Raw genomic sequence first — 19,460 nt, 5'->3', positions numbered from 1 at the left:
ATTTTTGGTTTTAACCGATTTAACATCAGTTGTAAAAATAGAAACAATAATTAGAAACGTTAAAGTTAAAAAAGAAAATTAGAATTGTCGGTCGTTCTCTTCTCCGCTCTTCTCTTCTCGATTTCTCCAACAACAGCGACTCTGTCGAATTCGTTTCTTATTCACTTTCTTCGATGATTGATCTCCTCCTTCGACTACGCTCCTATGTGGTATATGTTGTCTCCTCGAAAACCGTCAAATGGTCTCCTCGCTTCGACTATATAACATAAGGAATATGTCATGAAGTTAGTCAATTATTTTTTATTCTACTAACTAGATATGATTATATTTCGCCTGCTAAATTAAATTTGCACTACGGTGCATTCCTATCGGAACGACCGGATCAACCTTCAAGATTTAAAAGAAAGAAAAGAATAAAGAGTGAAGGACAATCGTTCCTCCTAAACTCTCTCTTCTCTCTCCTAAACTCTCTCAATCACATATCCAGATCTGCTCTGGTGGTCTTGCTTTGCATCCCCTTTGGTTGCTAGTGATTGCTTAGGTGGACTAGATCTCTTTTCCGTTGCCTTAGGATTGGATCTCTCTTTCATTGACGTGGATTCAGATCTGCAGTGCCGGTAGAAGTGTGTTGCTTTGGTGCCTCCGGTTTGAAGACGCCGGTGGGTGTAGCGGCTCTCTCATGGCTCAACCGTCGTCTCGACAATGGATGTATGGCGGAAGTCAATGAAGGAGAGGGTGGGTTGCTGAATCGCCTTGGAGGTCAACACTTGCTGGCTGTCATGGATTCAAGGCGTCTGGGTTTTCGTTGAGCCATCGGCCCCAGTTGCCGCCGTGACTTGCTTCATGTGGGCCGGTTAGAAGAGATTTAGTTCGGCGAGTTGGTGTTGCGTCAAAACTGGGAAACTGAGGTTATATCCGAAGTTGTCGGCTTGCTTGGTCAAGGAGCTGTCAACAACGAGCTGCATTGTTGGAGTTTGGTCATGTCGGAAAATTTGTGGAGGGTTGGTGGATCGAGGGAAAAGGAACGGAATGGGGGGTCAGATGCTTCTTGCCTGTTTACTAGATACTTTGTTTCGCCGCAAAGCGGTGGATCTCGCATTCGCCGTGGTTCATGACATGAGTTTCTGCAACGCGGTGTCAATACGATATGAGTCTCTTTCTCAGCGATAGCGAAAGCTAATTTGTATTTGCCTTTGTTTTCATTTGTAACTTAAGCCACAGCCCAATTAGGGGTATCTATATATATAAAGTTAACTTTTTCTCTCTTCTCCTTAGCCACATCATCATTCACCTCATTTTATTATTTAATTTTTAAAATTAATTATACCATTTTATCATTTAATTTTAATATTTAAACCTATGTAAATAAGTTTTTCCAAAATGAATATATAAGGTCTTTTTTTTATATTATACATTATAAAACTAAAAAAGATAATTGATTAAGAGTTAAAAAAAACTTACTAATTATTGATTATACTAACAAATATATAAATAATAGATTATAGTTTTTAGTGAATGTTTAATATATATATATATATATGATTATATTTACACAATATAAACCTAAACATAATGGGATTTAATGGGAGTAAAACAAAAAGTAAGAAATTTTGAGAATATAAATCTATCTAATTTATGTCTCAAAACATTTTCTAACATAAGTGAGATAGGTCGGACCGAAACATGAATTCTTATTTTTTATAAACATATAAAAAGGTAAAAATAAAAATAATATTTCCTTAAAAATTTCCAATATGAATTTAACTATATGTTTCCAATACAACACATATGTTAAACTAATAAACAAAATAAAAAATTAACTATATTTCATAAAAATTGAAAAATTAAAATTAAAAACATTATTAAATGAAATAAACTAAATATAAAGTAAATTATACTAATATGTTAAATTTAAAAATTGTTCCATATGAAAAACAAAAAAAAGCCCGCACAGCAGTGGTCCAGTGGTAAGGGAAAATTGGGGAAAGGTTGGAAGGAACTAACCCAGGTTCGATCCACCCTGAAAACAAAAATCATTGTTGTGTGGGAAGTCTGTCAGTTGGGCCTTGGCCCAATTGGTTACCTGGTAGTCAGAAATGCAGGCGGCCTGACTACTCCCTGGCATTAGTCAGAAAGCATTCCAAACTCGGGATAGACAGTGTGGTGGCCCTTTGGGGAGAAGTCCACTCTGAAGCACTTCGGTGCGTTTCTACCGGGGCTGACCGGATCAGCCGATAGGGTTTATCAAAAAAAAAAAAAAAAAAAAAAACAAAAAAAATCTATGTAACATAAAATCAGAAACAAATATATAATAGTATAAAAATGATCATTACGAGATATAATTACGACAAATCCAAAAAAGAAAAACATAAAACAAAAAAATAAATTATGACAATATATAAAGAGATAATGTAAACAATTAAAAATACAACAATCCGCCCGAAACCCACAAATCATGTTCAAATTTCATGCCAACATATAAAAGGCACAAAATATTAACATCTAGATCTATATTTGGTGGAAACCCTAATAGCACACGTTTCTCAATGATTTTTCACCGCACTTCCGTTTACGCCCACACTTCGACTTATACTATACACACTTAATTTCTCAAAAACTAATGAAGCTAAAACTCAATAGTTTTTCTATAAAAACACAATCTAAGTTTTAAAAAAGTAAAGTATGGTATAGTGAAAAAAAGAAGTAGAAAATAAAATACGAACCAATTACTCATAAACAACATAATAAACTCCCGCGCATAGCGCGGACAACCGACTAGTAATCAATAAAAAGGTCCGTTTTAAAAAAAAAAAAAAGATAAAGAACCTTCAAGATTTATTAAAAAAAAAATTATATGTTTTATTGTCTCTCTTTTCTTCCCCACGGTCTTCAATGCTTTCAATTTTCTTCTTCTTTTCTTCAGTTGTTTGATTTCTCAGTTTCTTAAAAATAACAAAAAGCATTGCAAGTTAAGAACGTGCCTGAAAATGATATGTCTTGAAACTTTCCTTTTGAAATATGATGGGAGTGGTTAAGATAACGTGAGATTCATACTACGTAGATGCATGCATTTACTCACCTAATCTTGATTTCAATTAACAAGAAGAAAATGTCTCTCTAAGTACCAAAAAGATCAAAGAAATCAAAAAAACAAAGGAAAAGAAAAGAACAAGTGTCTTTGGAGTCTGTCTTGGACTAGCTAGTGGTGATAAGAGAGGTAAAGCTATATCTTTGAGATATGAGTTTACTTCTCATAGTCTTACAAATAGATATTGAGAGACCCACACATTAGAAAAGAGTCGTTGTAATACTCAAAAGGGTTAGTGGGGATGTCGACGCAAAGTCTTTAGTCAACCAACCAAAGCATATAAAAAGAAGAAGATCATATCTCACATGGGGCCTTTGTAATCCCCTCAAAGCTTTAGATTGATACTTTCTCTCATTTGTCTTTTGAAAATCAATGTATCTGGTTCTCTTACTCTTTTTCATTTTCTTTTATTGATATGATATATTATTGGTTGTTTCTATGATCGTATATTATATGTACAATAAATATTGAATTTTTATCAAATTTTCTTGAGCAAAAATGACATTTTCATAGAATGTCTTCTAGTTTTCTCATATTTTTTTCTAATACATCTTTTGTTATTTTCTGCAATGGATTATAAACATATCGTAGGCTTAATCAAATTTGAACTAGTTATCAATTGATAAAAAAGATTTCAGTTTGTCACATACTAAATAGACCGTTCGTCAATCGATCAAGTCGGACTCAAGTGAAACAAAAGCACCCGTTCAACGAACATGCATCTTTTTGTGACTATATATGCTACCTAAGATCGTTTAGTACATTGTCGATCCAATTCACGCAGAGATAAATAAAATGTAACATTCTAATGAATGTTTGCAATGTAACAAATTCAACCTAGCGAACTAATGGAGTGCACGGAAGCAATGATAATCAACTTAATCAATAGATCGATCCGAAAAATTGATAAAGACATGTTTTGAAGCCGTCAAGAATTTGATAGATTTACGGAAAATATAAAATAAATAAAAAAAACTCTTATTTTTAATCAAATCTTAAAATCAACAATTGAACGAATTAGTTAACCATAAATAAACTAATAATATTTATATTTTAAAAATAAAAATCTAGAACACCTATAATTTTTTTTTTATCAAAATAAGGTAAACGTAAATACATAGATAAAATACAAAGAACTAATATTTATCCAAGATCAAAGTTGTATCACTAACGCATATTGCCACATCTACTTTATTTTCTACATAAATAAAATCTAAAAACGGTAATTTTGTGCATGAATGATTTCATAAAAAATGAAAAATTGGTTAATTATAGGCGTCAATATCTATATGCACTATGCAGCCTTTTTATATATAGCTACTTCAGAATTGGTTCTCCTCAAAACACTACAAGAAAACACGCGTATTGCGAGGAAAATTTTCTAGGGAAACAATGCCTAGCAAATTTGCGACGTTATACCTAGACTTTTGCGAGCAACTCGACGCGCCTCGTAGAATACTCGCAAGTTTGCTAGGGAAAAGATCCTCGCAAAATTGCGAGGCACATGCAACCACATTGCTAGGTCACAAAAAATCCTCGCAAAGTAGTAGCTAAATTACGAGATAATAACTAGGCAACAAACTTATTAAATGATATGGCAGATGTTCTCGAAAACCGGATAAATCCCTCGCGAGTTGGTTGCAATTGCCTAGCAGAATTCCTAGCAAGTTCGTAGCAAAGTTAGGCGAAAACATTTTAAATGACTTTGACAGAGTTGTCGGGATAAAGTTCAAACTTGAGTTGGAAATTGTGAGACAAGATTCTCTTTCTCTCGCAAACGTCTAGCAAATATCTAGCAATTCCGTAGCGAAAGTTAGGCGAAAACTTTTTACATCGTTTGACATTGTTGTCGGGATATAGTTCGCAGATTTGTTGGAAATTGTGAGACAACACTCTTTCCCTTGTAAGAGCCTCGCAATTTTCCCTAGCAACTCCATAGCATCGCGTTTTTTCCCCCTATAAATAGCAAATCCATGTTGAACTGAAATCATAACTCAAACATTTGCAAAACACAAAGCTATTCTAGAAAGAAAAAGTTCTCCAAAGTGAGCCATTTGAAAAAATGGCTGGAAGTAGAGAGCATGAGATATACACAATACGACGATGGATGTACAATCATAGAGATCCGGAGACCGGTGATGTGACGAGAGAATTTTGCGATGGTTTACGGGGGTTCATGTACCAAGCAACAAACCAACCTTTTGCTCGTGATAACGGTACAATTTTCTGTCCATGTCGTAAGTGCGTAAATGAAAAATACTTGGAGTTTAATCTAGTGAAGAAACATCTTTATAATAGAGGGTTTATGCTTAACTATTATGTATGGTTTCGTCATGGAGAGGGTTGTAGCGATAATGCTGGAAGTAGTACGCATAATGTTGTTGGTCAACCTAGTAATTATGAAAATTATGGGCATCAAGAATATGATCAATTTGGTTTTCATGGGTTTAACCAAGAAAATAGATTCTATGATATGGTTAATGATGCATTTCCTGAAAGTAATCCTGCTTTTGTTGAGAGTAGTACAGAAGAACCCAACGTAGATGCGAAACGTTTTTATGATATGTTAGATGCTGCAAATCAACCTATCTACGATGGATGTAGAGAAGGGCATTCTAAGTTATCATTGGCATCTAGGATGATGACAATTAAAGCTGATAATAACTTAAGTGAAATTTGCATGGATTCATGGGCTGAGTTAATCAAAGAATATTTGCCAGAAGATAATTTATCGGCTGAGAATTACTATGAAATCCAAAAGTTGGTTTCAGGTCTTGGGTTACCATCTGAAATGATTGATGTATGCGTTGACTACTACATGATTTTCTGGAAAGATGATGAAAAGTTGCAGGAATGTCGGTTTTGCGGGAAGCCGAGATATCAGGATACTCAAGGAAGGACGCGGGTTCCATACAAACGTATGTGGTACTTGCCAATCACTGATAGATTAAAACGCTTATACCAATCAAAGAGGACTGCAGCAGCAATGAGGTGGCATGCAGAACATTCCACTGCAAATGGAGAAATTACACATCCCTCGGATGCGAAGGCGTGGAAACATTTTCAAACGGTATATCCTGACTTTGCTCAAGAGTGTAGGAATGTTTATCTTGGTTTGTGTACAGATGGATTCAGCCCATTTGGTATGTCTGGGAGGCAATATTCTTTGTGGCCGGTTATCTTAACGCCATACAATCTTACTCCAGATATGTGTATGCAAAGCGAATTTCTATGGTTGAGTATTTTAGTGCCAGGGCCTAAGCATCCGAAGCGAGCACTCGATATATTCTTGCAACCTCTGATTCATGAGCTGAAGCAGTTGTGGAACGAAGGGGTTCAAACGTTTGATTACTCAAAGAAACAAAACTTCAATATGCGGGCAGTGCTAATGTGGACGATTAGTGACTTTCCTGCATACGGAATGTTATCTGGATGGACAACTCATGGAAGATTATCATGTCCATATTGTATGGAGCGAACTGATGCGTTTCAGCTTAAGAATGGACGAAAACCATGTTGGTTTGATTGTCATCGTAGGTTTCTTCCTCTGCATCATCCGTACCGAAAGAACAAGAAGTGGTTTAGAAAGAATAAAGTTGTGCGTGTTCCTCCACCGAGCTATGTTTCTGGCAATTATTTGTTAGAACAGATCGATTATTATGGTGCTCAGGAGACATGTAAAGTTGGAGGTAATTGGCACACCCCAGCGAATATGCCAGACGGATACACCTGCACTCACAATTGGCACAAACAGAGTATTTTCTGGGAGCTTCCGTATTGGAAAGATCTCCTCTTGAGGCACAACCTGGATGTGATGCATATCGAGAAAAACGTTTTTGATAATATCATTAACACACTTTTGAATGTTCAGGGTAAAACAAAGGATAATATGAAGTCAAGGTTGGACTTGGTGGAAATATGTGCAAGGGTCGAGTTACATCTTACGAGAAATGGAAAAATGCCAGTATCGAACTTTCGATTGACCGCAGATGCTAAGAAGGCGTTGTTCGAGTGGATTACATCAGAAGTGAAGTTCCCAGATGGTTATGTTTCAAAATTTTCTAGATGTGTTGAGCAAAGCCAAAAATTCTCAGGTATGAAGAGCCATGATTGTCATGTCTTCATGTAGCGGTTACTGCCATTTGTGTTTCTTGAGCTTCTGCCAATACATGTTCATGAAGCTATTGCAGCTAATAATAGTATACTTAATTAATTCATTTATGTACCAGTGTTATTTTTTACGTATGATGAATTAACTATATTATTTGATTAACTTATTAACTCATTTTACATAACCTTTGTAGGTATCGGAGCATTTTTCAGAGACCTATGCACCCGAACATTGTCTTGGGACGGCATTCAGCAGCTAGATGATAATATCCCGGTGTTGATTTGCAACTTGGAGAAAATATTTCCACCTTCATTTTTTGATGTGATGGAACATCTCCCAATCCATCTACCACATGAAGCAGCTCTTGGTGGACCTGTGCAATTTCGATGGATGTATCCGTTTGAGCGGTTTATGAAGTCTCTGAAAGGAAAGGCGAAAAATCTTGCAAGAGTTGAGGGATCGATAGTCGCCGGAAGTCTAACGGAGGAAACTTCCCATTTTACATCTTACTACTTTAGCCCTTCCGTGAGAACAAAAAAAACTCGTCCTCGACGATATGACGACGGAGGTGTTGCACAAACCTATAATGTTCCTGATGTCCCGGATGTCTTTGCACAGATAGGAAGACTTGCTGGAAAGTTGAAAGAAGTTTGGTGGGAAGATCATGCCTATTGTCGAGCAGCTCACAATTACATCTTGCGTAATTTGGATTACATCCAATCTTTCGAGAGGTACAAAATTTGGATTTAATTTAATATTGATTTTTTACTGTGTATTTAAACTTCTTTATGGACATTGACATAATAATTTTTGAGTGTAGGATATTTGATTCGCAGATACGTGAAGCCTTTCCCAATTTAGAAGAAAAAGATTATGAATCTTACAAGGACCGTGCCTATTTCTTCTCCAGGGTTGCCCGTTTATGTAAAAAACAAGATATTTGCCGAGGTACCACTCAACTTTAATTACTCTTTCATTCTCTTTCTATGGTTAGCTTTTGTATTGTTGTTAATTTGTTAGTAGCTTGTCACCAACATTTGTATTGTATGTGTTGTATTTCTTTTCTATGTAACTTAGGCATGTTCTGTATTGTAGTAGCACATAGACTTCTCAGTTGTGTTTTTTCTTTTCTCGGATTTAAAGTTAGAAGCATTTGTGTCTTCTCAGTTCTGTTTTGTGTTGGTAATTACAGTTTCTTTGTTTTGTTGCCAGGTTGCCCCAAAGAAGAAGAACAGAATTTATGGAGTTGGTTCTTTGCAAGCTGAAGCGGCTTCAGCCCATACTGGTGCACCTCCTGCTCCAGCTGACGATGATCCGGTGGTGCTTAAGGAAAAGCTAGCAGCAACTGAAGCTCTTCTTCAGCAGAGTATTGAGAAGGTTAATTGCTTGCAAGCTTATTTTGATTACTTTGCTGAGAAGGATCCAGAGTTTGCTGCAAGGTTTCGATCTGGACACCCAGCTGGACCGACAGAGACAAACCAGACCGGGGCTGACATGACAAATCAGACTGAGGCTGCCACTGCATCTGCCCACATTGGAACCTCCTCTGCTATGGACTTGAACTCTTGACCACAATGGAACCTCCTCTGACCAAGTTGATATGATGAACTTTAGTTTTTGATTTTCATGATTGTAAATTTGTAAACCTAAACCTATGACTTTTATCATAATTCAGTTTCTAATTTCTATTTTTCATTTTATCATAATTCAGTTTGCAAGTAAATTTAAATCATAATTCAGTTTCTAATTTCAATTAGATTCATAGCATAAGTGATGATTTGGTCTGTATACTAACCAATTGCAAGGAACCAAACATTTGTGAAAGCCTCGCAACATATGCGAGGGAATTGCAAGACAGTAATTTTGCAAGTAAATTGCAACTAAGCCAGCCCTCGCAAATTTGCTACGCCCTTTGCGAGGCATGTAAACCCTCGCAAATATAGCGATAAAAGTGCTAGGAATGAGTTACTCGCAATTTGCTAGGGAATTTGCGAGACATGTAATACCTCGCAAATTTTGCGAGTGAATTGCGAGCGTTACAATTTGCGAGTCACGATTTGCGAGGAAAAGTCGTTTCTCGCAATTCCCTTGCGATTAACGTATTGCGAGGAATACGCTAGGCATTTTTCCCTAGCAATACGCGTGTTTTCTTGTAGTGAAAGTCAATACTATATACTTAACTTGGTATCTCAAATTTTTACTTCTTCCATCTTCTACCAAAATCTTATGATCATGTTGTTTCTTCCCTTTCTCTGGTCAGGCCATTTGTATTAGAGTCAAAACATTGTATCCAATTTGTTTAATCGAAAACAATTTTTGTCAATGATGCAATAGTGTGGAAGATTTTGGACATTTGCAATATGCTTTTATTTATCTTTGGTTTATATTTTTTCTTCATATATTAGATTTATACGAGCATTTTGACATGAAAGTTTGAAACTTTACAAGTAAATGGAATCTGAGTAAGATAGTTAGGAAACTGATGTGTCAGATTGGGACCATCTTGTCTTTTTATAAGTTTAACGATCGTTTTTGGTAGTCGACGACAACATGTGTCATGTACTCATGTGCATGTGGAAAGGTTTTGTCTAGTTCCTTAACCTAATTAAGGACCATGATCATTATAATAAAGTTTAATAATCGTTCTATAACTCTAGAGTCGCAAATAAAATACCAAATTGTGATGATTGTCTGATTATAATCGATTTGCTAAGTATGTCAAATTCGAGACTATATTTTGGTCGTAAAATGTAACTAATGGCAAATATATGATAATCTTTATGTTACATTTTATGGTATATTTATGACAGTAATTCCGTAACTAATTGTGTCTTTTTCGTATTTAATTATGACGAATTGTTAACATTAGAAATCGTGACAATTGTTATTTTAATTTACTTGGATTTGAAACGATTTATTGTAATATATTAGAATTTATATTGCTTTTGTTACAATAAAATTCTTATAACAAAAATAATATTTATATTTTGTGACCGTTATAACGATAATAATATTTATTTTCTGTTATGATTTGTTCTTGTCTTTTTTATATCCTAGTAATACTTCATTGCATGCATCATGGTAGGGTTTTTTTTTTGTCAACCACACATTAATTAAAATATTGTTCTATGATTAGTAACCTAACCAGGAAGGAAAAATCGTTTACAAAAGAAACTTTAAAATCAAGTGATCTGAAAGAACGAGCAAGACAATCCACTTTTGAATTACAAGAATGTGAAATCTTAGTTTAAAAAATGAAGAAAAATACGCACGTAACACAAAGAATTCAACTAACATGTTAGAGAAAGCTCGTCACTCTTGATAGTTTTACACCATTGCGATAAACTCAGCACTATCTGATTCAAAAGTATAACAATCAATCCTTTTACACCATCATCGTAGTTTTTACATCTAAATATAGTGATATATATGCTTACGTGAAATTTCTTAACTGTAAAACAAAAAAAAACAAAAAGCAGAACCACTACTACTGTGCTATTAATGGGTTGATGTCTATCACAAATTTATTATTTTAACTAACTAATTAACGCGCTACTCGTATTAGCCTTTACGTTATAGAACTCTAATTCAATATTTAAATTTCATTAAAGATGCCACGTAAGAACATTTAAATAAATTAATGAAATGCAACGTAAGCCTGAATATATAATAAACTCTAATGAAAAATCTCATAAATATTTTAATTATTTCCACATTTTCGAATTTGACTTGTCTAATCATTCTAACTTTTGTAACAAAAATTACCCCTGGGATTAGTATCCGACCCGAAAATACCAAACCGACCCGAACCGAGATTTTCGGTTTTTGGTTCGGTTTCGGTTAACCAGAGATAACCGATCGGAAGGATTAATAAATTCCAGTCGGTTACCAATCCGTTACCCGATCGGTTATCCGAAGTTATCCGTATTTATCCGAAATTAATCAAAATAACCGATCCGATATAACCAAATTAACCGAATTAACCGAAATTACCACATTTAACCAAGATTTTTGATCCGATTTTACTAATCTAACCGAGAATCTTAAACATTTGGTTCATTTTGGTAAGAAAAAAAGTAACCGAAAAAACCCGATACTCAAACTGACCCGACCCATTATGTAGTTCGGTTATTTTCGAAAACGTTTTTCAAATTCCAAATTACCCGAATACCCGATCCGTATTATCCGACCCGACCCGATGTCGCAGGCCTAACAAAAACTAAAAGAAAACCCAAAAATTTATGTGAAATGTAAAACAAAGCAAGCCGTAATCGTTAAGGCAAATAAGCCACAAATGTACTAAACAAATTTTAAAGGCTTATGTGACCAATGGCTCCTAAAAGAGAACCCCAACGATAATGATATATAATAAATAGATATGTTACATCAAAATGTTTTTGCATGTCCTTGTGTTGTAAAATATTATGTTTCTCTTTTTGGGTGGTTTGGTAAAAGTGATTACGACGATCGTCTTTTATTCCCAACCGTCCTTATCATGCAATGCAATGCAAAAGCCAGACTAGCAAAGACTGTCGTGGACACATGAACGGCACTAACCTAACATCACAACGTCACCTTCTCTTTAGTTGCTCACAACTGTCTTCACCCTTGATGATTTTTTTAGATTTTCATTTCTTCACCCAAATTAATAAGATTCACCTTTACATAATTGGGTTTGTATTCAACTTATAAATATATTCAATTTCATATATATATATATATATAGAGAGAGAGAGTTTAGTATATGTGTAAACCAAAATTTAAATTTACAAAACAGGTGTAAATTGATTTTTCTTTTAAATGTAATTTTAGTTCGATTTCTATTGAAAATTTGTTTTACAAGTATAAAAATGGTGCTCCGGATTATAATATATTATAAAATTTGTGACGAGTCAAATTTTTAGTGATTATATTTATTATTTAATTAGTCGGATAAATGCTAATTAAATAACATAAATCGAACAAAAATCTTATCCAAACTTTAATTACTTTGAATAACATAAATCTTATCCAAGTTTTTTTTTTCTCTCCCTTTTACTCTATTTCAATTTGCAACTAGTTAATAGTTTCCATGCTTTGAATTTTCAATTTTACTGTTTATCTTTGTATGGATAAAAAGCACATTTTATTTGACTGATTAACTTTTCAACATACTACAGCCGATAAAACAATATAATAGACGTTTAATTGTTTTACTTTTATACATAGATTCTTTAACTCTATAATTTAAAATTTTAGGATACAAAAGATAAACACAAGACACTAAAGTTTCTAATGCAAAAATAAAATTTAAAACAATAGTATATATAAACATTATAATTTTTTATAAAGCAACCTTTAATTTTCCTTTATAAAGGGAACATGATGCTAAACCTCTCTTCCTCCCTCTTCTTCTCCTCTCTCTCTTAACACTTCACCAAGAAAACATTACAATGACATTCTTCATCGAAGACACTAATCTCATCATCAGCCACCTTCTTTACAAAACCGCGGTCGTCATCGCGGTTTTACGATGGATCTTCGCCTGTATCCTCCGTTACCGATCTCAATCATCATCTGTTATTTCCGAACCAAAATCTTTATCTCTTTCCGTTTCATCTCAAACCATTAAAGAAAGCCTAGCCATAACAGCTTTCCGCGACGCGGTGGAGAGATCCCCCGCGTCGTCGTCGATTAGCGACACGTGCGCGGTGTGTCTAGGAGATTTAGAAGACAACGACGAAATTAGAGAGCTTAGGAACTGTACTCACGTGTTTCATCGTGATTGTATTGACCGGTGGGTTGATTATGTATGTCGAGGCGGCGGTTGCGGCGGGGATGATGATGATAACCACCGTACTTGTCCGCTTTGTCGAACGCCGTTGCTTCCGTCGTTCTCGGATTGTTCTTCCGTTAACCAACCTAGTTGGGCTGTTGAACGACTCCTTTACCTCTTCGGCGATGATCTTCTTCCTTGAACTTTTTTTTTTACTTTTTTACCTTTTTTACTTTCTTTTTTTCTTAAACATTTTATTTCATTTTTTTTAAAGATCAATATTGTAGTTGGTGAATTGGGTAGATTAATAGAAAATATATAAGAATGGTGTCAATTATACAAAATCGAATCAATTTGATTTGATTGTATATATAAATGTTCTAGTGATTCCAGTGTGTATTCTTTTTTCTCAAATTAATGTTTAAAGTTGATTAATAAGTTTTCTAATGATACGTTTTTTACTATATATTCTTTCAGTCTAAAGTTTCATAATCGTGGAAATGTATATTTCATACTTGTGATGAGAACGAATGAAGCAAAACTAAACAAACAAAAATATTCTCATACCTAAAAATCTAAAAATCAAATCAAACTAAATTATATGTTTTATATTTTGTGTTTTTCTTTTAATGAGTTGTTAAATTAATATTTATAACTCACATAATATAAATTCCAAAATTACGATAAGAGATCGTATTGTGTCATCAGCAGAAATAAACAACAAAATTATATATCAAATATCTATATTAATATTTTTCAATCACTTTTCAAAATAAATCCTAGAGTTTCAAACTATTTACAAAGAATTCCATTGATATTTATTATTTTTGTAAAATTTTGAAACTAATAATAATCAGTTACGGAAATACTGTCATAAATTTACCATAAATTGTAACATAAAGATTATCATATATTTGTCATAAATATACCAAAAATGTAACTAATGGAAAATTTGTTAAAAGTGATTATTGTTAGTTTCAAATTTGTACATAAATAATAAATATCAATGGAATTCTTTGTAAATAGTTTGGAACTCTAGGATTTATTTTGAAAAGTGATTCAAAAATATTAATATAGATGTTTGATGTTTGATTTTGCTGTTTATTTCTGCTGATGACACAATATGATCTCTTATCGTAATTTTGGAATTTATATTATGTGAATTAAGAATCTATTCATATTACGTTGACCTACACAAAATGAACATCATATCCTCTACGTCATTAACATAACACCTAACATACATTTAGCCATCATTAATCCATATATAGTAGTGAGAAACGATGTTGTTTAAAGCTAAAATGAAGTCTCCAAATGAGAAATTAGGGATTTTAAAATTTTGGATTATGACGCTTAAATCACAATTTGGGGATTTCTTTTTAGCCTTAAACGACCTTTTTCTCACTAAAAATTTTGAATTAACGATGGCTAGCTCCTTTGTTAACGGACTTGAGGATATTATGTTTATTTAGGCTTGGTCAACGAAAGATGATGTTATAAATACGCCAACGACAAGTTCATGTTTTGAATGGTCACATAAAAAATTTGTGGTTTAAATGGCCTAAATTTGTAAGTTCGTAGATTAAATGACATTTTTCCTAATGAGGAATCATGTTGAACGTAGAGAGTTGCTAACTTGCTATGGTTTGTTCATTTTCTTTTTCTAAATATTTATACAAATGGTTGAAATCAACGCAATTGAAATCGTGGTAGAAGAGGCACTTGAAATTTTATGTTTATAAAAATTTAAACTATCTAGAACAAATCATAGAAAATGATATATTTACTTAATACATGAGGAGAGTAGAGGGAACTCGAAGAGCGGAGGAAAAAGCATCACCAGAGGAGGCGGTTCGTTGGACATCAAATTCACATATTCTAAAAACGAAGAAGTAATTTTGCAACAATGAGAGAATTTCTTTCACTAAATTTGAGAACCGTACCGATTGTGAACAATGACTGGATAACAATTTTGATGTCGAGCTTATCTGTGCTCACTCAAGTGGGAGGGCGAGCGGTGCGAGCCTTAGTAATTAGAGATTCAAACTTTTAAAGTATTTTTCAAAAAAGAAAAAATATTATAAAATATTGGACATCTCGAACCATTAACCAAGATAGAGAGCTTGACATAGGAAATGTAGCAAAACGAGTGAAACACACTTTAGTGATGAGACACAAAAATAAGGGTAAAAACTATTTTATCCATCTTAGAATGTACACCCAATGGATTATTTGATCCATATTGATGCAATGCGGCCATATGAAGAAGACTGGCGCCTACAAAAATAAAGGGGAGCAAATGATGAAGACTAATAATGATTTAAGGTGACACTGTTCACGGAGAAACCACTTCAAAGCTAAGTCAGTATGGTATATATGTCCTAGTTATTTACAAATACCTTTTTATTTTTATAACAAATTAGTTTTATAAAAATACATAAAAATATGTTTAAAACAAATAATCTGTAAAAGTACAAATTTATAGGGTTCAAATTTTATTTTGGCTTAAAACTCCACAATATTGTTGAATCGACAATGGTGGTTTGCCGGATCATAGAAAACATATTAAATAAAATTAAAATAAACATAAAATTTATAAGAAGAAAAAATGAAAATTGATAGAAATAATATATTTTTATCATCGACTCATAGTCTCCTGCTGATTATGATCATTTCTCCTTTGGTTAGAAGGTCGATTTGTTTTGAAAACATGTTTGAAAATATCTTGCCGCCGAGGACTAGAATCAATGCACAAATCCACTATAGTAAAGCCATGACCATCAGCCCATTTCTTCCCACTATGTTTGCTAGGGAAAACGGCCGATTCCCCCACAAACTATGTTACTTTATCGCATTCACACACATAACTTTGTCGCGTGCCTATAACTATATAAATTTGTATTAAATTTGAATTTTCTACATGGACAAAACAAATCTGATCTAAACCAACAAATCTCTAAACGACGTTACTATTCCGTTAAGAGAAAGATGACTAGGATGCCACGTGGATTTGATAACACCAAAACGACGTCGTATTATTAAAGAAAAAAAATAAATACATATCTAAGAATCGAACCCTTGACTTCCTACTCAAAATCGCTTACGTAGTACCAACTGTGCCAACACCATTATATGTACAATGACAATCAAATATACATTTATATATAACGATTATCTGTTTCTCATAGATTAGGTCGAGTAGATAGGTGCATCGCCGACTCTTCTTCTCCGATCAATCTGTCACCTTCCGTTCACTTTTTTATGTTTCCAATGACTTCGCTTTCTTATTCTCATCATCTAGTTAATTTTTTTTGTTTCTCAAATCTGTTAATGAACTTATTTTTTGGTTTATTTCTCTGAATTTTGGTCTTTATGTGATCTCTGTGTCGTAGATCTAGAATGAAAATTAAAAACAATGGGGTAAAACCTTTAATTGTTTTCTCTTCTCCGATCTCCTAATCACATATAATTTATTGGACTAAAAACTGGGTTTTCTTTGGTTGATCATATCAGATTTGATTCAACTGGATTTCGCAAAAGGAAAATAAAAATAAAAATTGATATTCAAGTTTGATTAAGAGAAAAACTTTTCAGTTTCTCGCTGGAGTTGAACGAGTGATGATGGTGGAGAGGAGATGAAGAAATCGAGACAGCAAAGAGAGATGAGTTTCTTTTTTAGTTTTGTCATTTTGTATTTATTGTATATCTATATATCCATTTAGATAACTATCATTATTAGAAGGAGGTGTAGTGGTATTACATCTGCTAGGTTGTGTGAAAGGTAGTTGGTTCGAACCTGGGCTAATTAATTTTTTCCTTATTTTTTCTTTTCCATCCACGTGGCATCCTAGTCATCTTTCTCTTAACGGAATAGTAACGTCGTTTAGAGATTTGTGGGTTTAGACCAGATTTGTTTTGTCCATGTAGAAAATTCAAATTTAATACAAATTTATATAGTTATAGGCACGCGACAAAGTTATGTGTGTGAATGCGATAAAGTAACATAGTTTGTGGGGGAATCGGCCGTTTTCCCATGTTTGCTAAGCAAAGATGCAGCAAAGAGTAGGGAAGAAACATCATTTGCGGCGGCAATGTCGTTGTCAACCATTTTGTGTGTGCGGCTATAAAAATTAGAGTTTAAATCTTTTCAAATAGAGAATTTTTGAGAAATACCCCTTTTGAAAAATATCTCTTTCTTCTATCCATTTTCAAAAATACCCCTTTTCAAATATGAAAAATTATAAACTTTTATATGGTTGATAAGGTACATCAAGATAATCATTACTACTGGGAGACTAAATCCAAATAGTTATAAGCTTTTAAAAGGTTCTAAATGGTATTTATAAGGATTTTATAAGGTTTTTAAAAGGTTTACAAAGTTTTTATAAGGTTTTTAAATGATTATCTAAAAGGTTTTTAAAAGGTATTTATATGGTACTTATGAAATATATATATAAATTTGCATACATATAAAGATAATTTGTGTCTATAAGTATAAGCTTACACATATTTTTTTGATAAATTTCAAATTTTATAGTGACGTTTTGATAAAATTAGAAAGAGGGGTATTTTTAAAAAGTGGTATTGGAAAATGGGTATTTTTAAAATTCCCCCTTTCAAATAATAATATTATTATTTTCTCGTGGGTGAATAAAACACTTTAAATCCCAAACTTTAAAGGGGAAAACCCAAAAAATATTTGGTTTATTTTTTAATGTTTAATACCTGAACTTTTTCGTTGAATGAAAAATACATATACTAATTAACGTTTGTGATTTAATCCTCAAAAAATAAATTGTTGTTTCATATCCACAATTTCAAAAGAAAAAATAAAATTCTAATTTTACCCCTACCATCTGAATTAATTATTAATGTTTAAATGAGTTAACAATAATTTATAATTTTATTTAATCAAATTATGTAAACAGAAAGAAAATTTATGAAAAAATTTCAAATCAGTTTCGTTTGCAAATTAATAAATCTATATTCATTACAAAATTTTAAGGTTATTTCAGATGCTTACAAATCAGATGCTTACAAATTTTTTCTTTTTCAATAACACTTAAGTAATCCTTATAGTTTTAGATTTTTTTTTAAACTTTTTATTTATAAATAAATTATAGTAGTAAAACAACATATCAATAAAAAATATATTTTGAGTTAAAGTTTTTTTTAATCAAATAATGAAATTATTCTTTTTGGTAGGAAAATAATTTAAACATCGATAATTAATTCACATATAGTAAGGAACTAAGGATAAAATTATTCTTGTTTTGAGTTTGTGAGTATGAAAATAACAACAACTAGTGATTCCGCACATTTTTACAAAATTACGATTTGTTAAGTAGATGCTATTTTGGTAAAATTTTGTTATATGAGTTTATTTGATCAACTATATATAGACACACAGTTGTAAAATATAGATATTGTATTACATAAACAATTTTAAAATTATTTAAATGAAAATGATAAATGATATTACTTGTTTATTTTTTAACCTAATCAAAATATTTCACTGTTTGCTTAGAGATGTTAAATCGGATTTGGGTTTGGCTTTAGTTTGAACTGTTTTATGTGTAGTTTAGAATGGAAAACCCGTCCTATTCCTTTCCGTCTTGTCCTGAACCGTCCCGTCCCACCCCGCCCCGTCCCGTCCCGTCTTCTATCTGTCATAAAATTTCTGTCCCGTAATCGTTTCTTTTTAAAACATAATCAGTTGCCAATGTTTATTATAAGAAACTTGATAAAATATTTAGACGGGATACCCGTATTCCTCGTTTAAATATTTATTTTTATCAAACTAATAAAAATCTAATTATCAATCTAAGTCACATGCTCCCACCATTTTCATTCACAAGGCACTATCTGTAATCCTAGCATACACAATCCTTGTTCGATTTTTAATTTTATTGATCTTTCCGTTTCATCTTTATTTCTCATTACTTTCTTTAATTCAAAGATTCATGTTTTAGCCTTTTTGTTTTCTAACGATTTAGGTTTTTTTTAATACATGGATTTATTGTAGTTTTGTTATCTAAAGTATACGTTATCTTCTTGTACCAGTCATATCATGTCTAAATATTTGAAATAAATAGGAAAGTGGAAATTAAATTTAGCAATTTAAATTACATGTCCCCGTATCATACTCGTAGTTTTATATTTGAAAGTTGAAAGCGAATTTAACTTTATAACCATGTCTCATAACAATTATATCTGATCATGTTTTTTTCTATGAGAAATAATTCAGATAATGTTTGTTTTCGAATTATAAGTTCCCGTCTTGTATCTATTCCTACAAGTTTATATTTTTTTAATAAATAACACCATTTACATGTAACTAAATATTATTTTAATATATGTAAAATTTTATATAATCGTCCAAAAGTAGAGATTTATACGTCCCAATGTTGAATTTTGTACAATATTTTGAGATTTTGACAATTAAATATAACTACCAATTTTTTTTTTCAACCGGTTATCCAAAACTTATATCATATTTTTCAAGG

The 19,460-nt window shown here is 32.6% G+C and overlaps 1 protein-coding gene across 1 annotated transcript; it reads left to right on the top strand.

The window, feature by feature from the left end:
* Positions 1–12,585: 12,585 nt before the first annotated feature.
* Positions 12,586–13,401, top strand: LOC17884975 (E3 ubiquitin-protein ligase ATL4). The gene has a single exon (XM_006293066.2). It carries the CDS (start codon positions 12,632–12,634, stop codon positions 13,154–13,156), a length of 525 nt encoding a protein of 174 aa, XP_006293128.1. The 5' UTR covers positions 12,586–12,631; the 3' UTR covers positions 13,157–13,401.
* The last annotated feature ends 6,059 nt before the right edge of the window (positions 13,402–19,460 follow it).

The sequence above is a fragment of the Capsella rubella genome, unplaced genomic scaffold (genome assembly GCF_000375325.1).
Source record: "Capsella rubella cultivar Monte Gargano unplaced genomic scaffold, Caprub1_0 scaffold_5, whole genome shotgun sequence".
Classification (NCBI taxonomy): Eukaryota; Viridiplantae; Streptophyta; class Magnoliopsida; order Brassicales; family Brassicaceae; genus Capsella; species Capsella rubella.
Note: the sequence above shows the minus strand (reverse complement) of the source record. Positions and strands in the feature narration are given on the sequence as shown.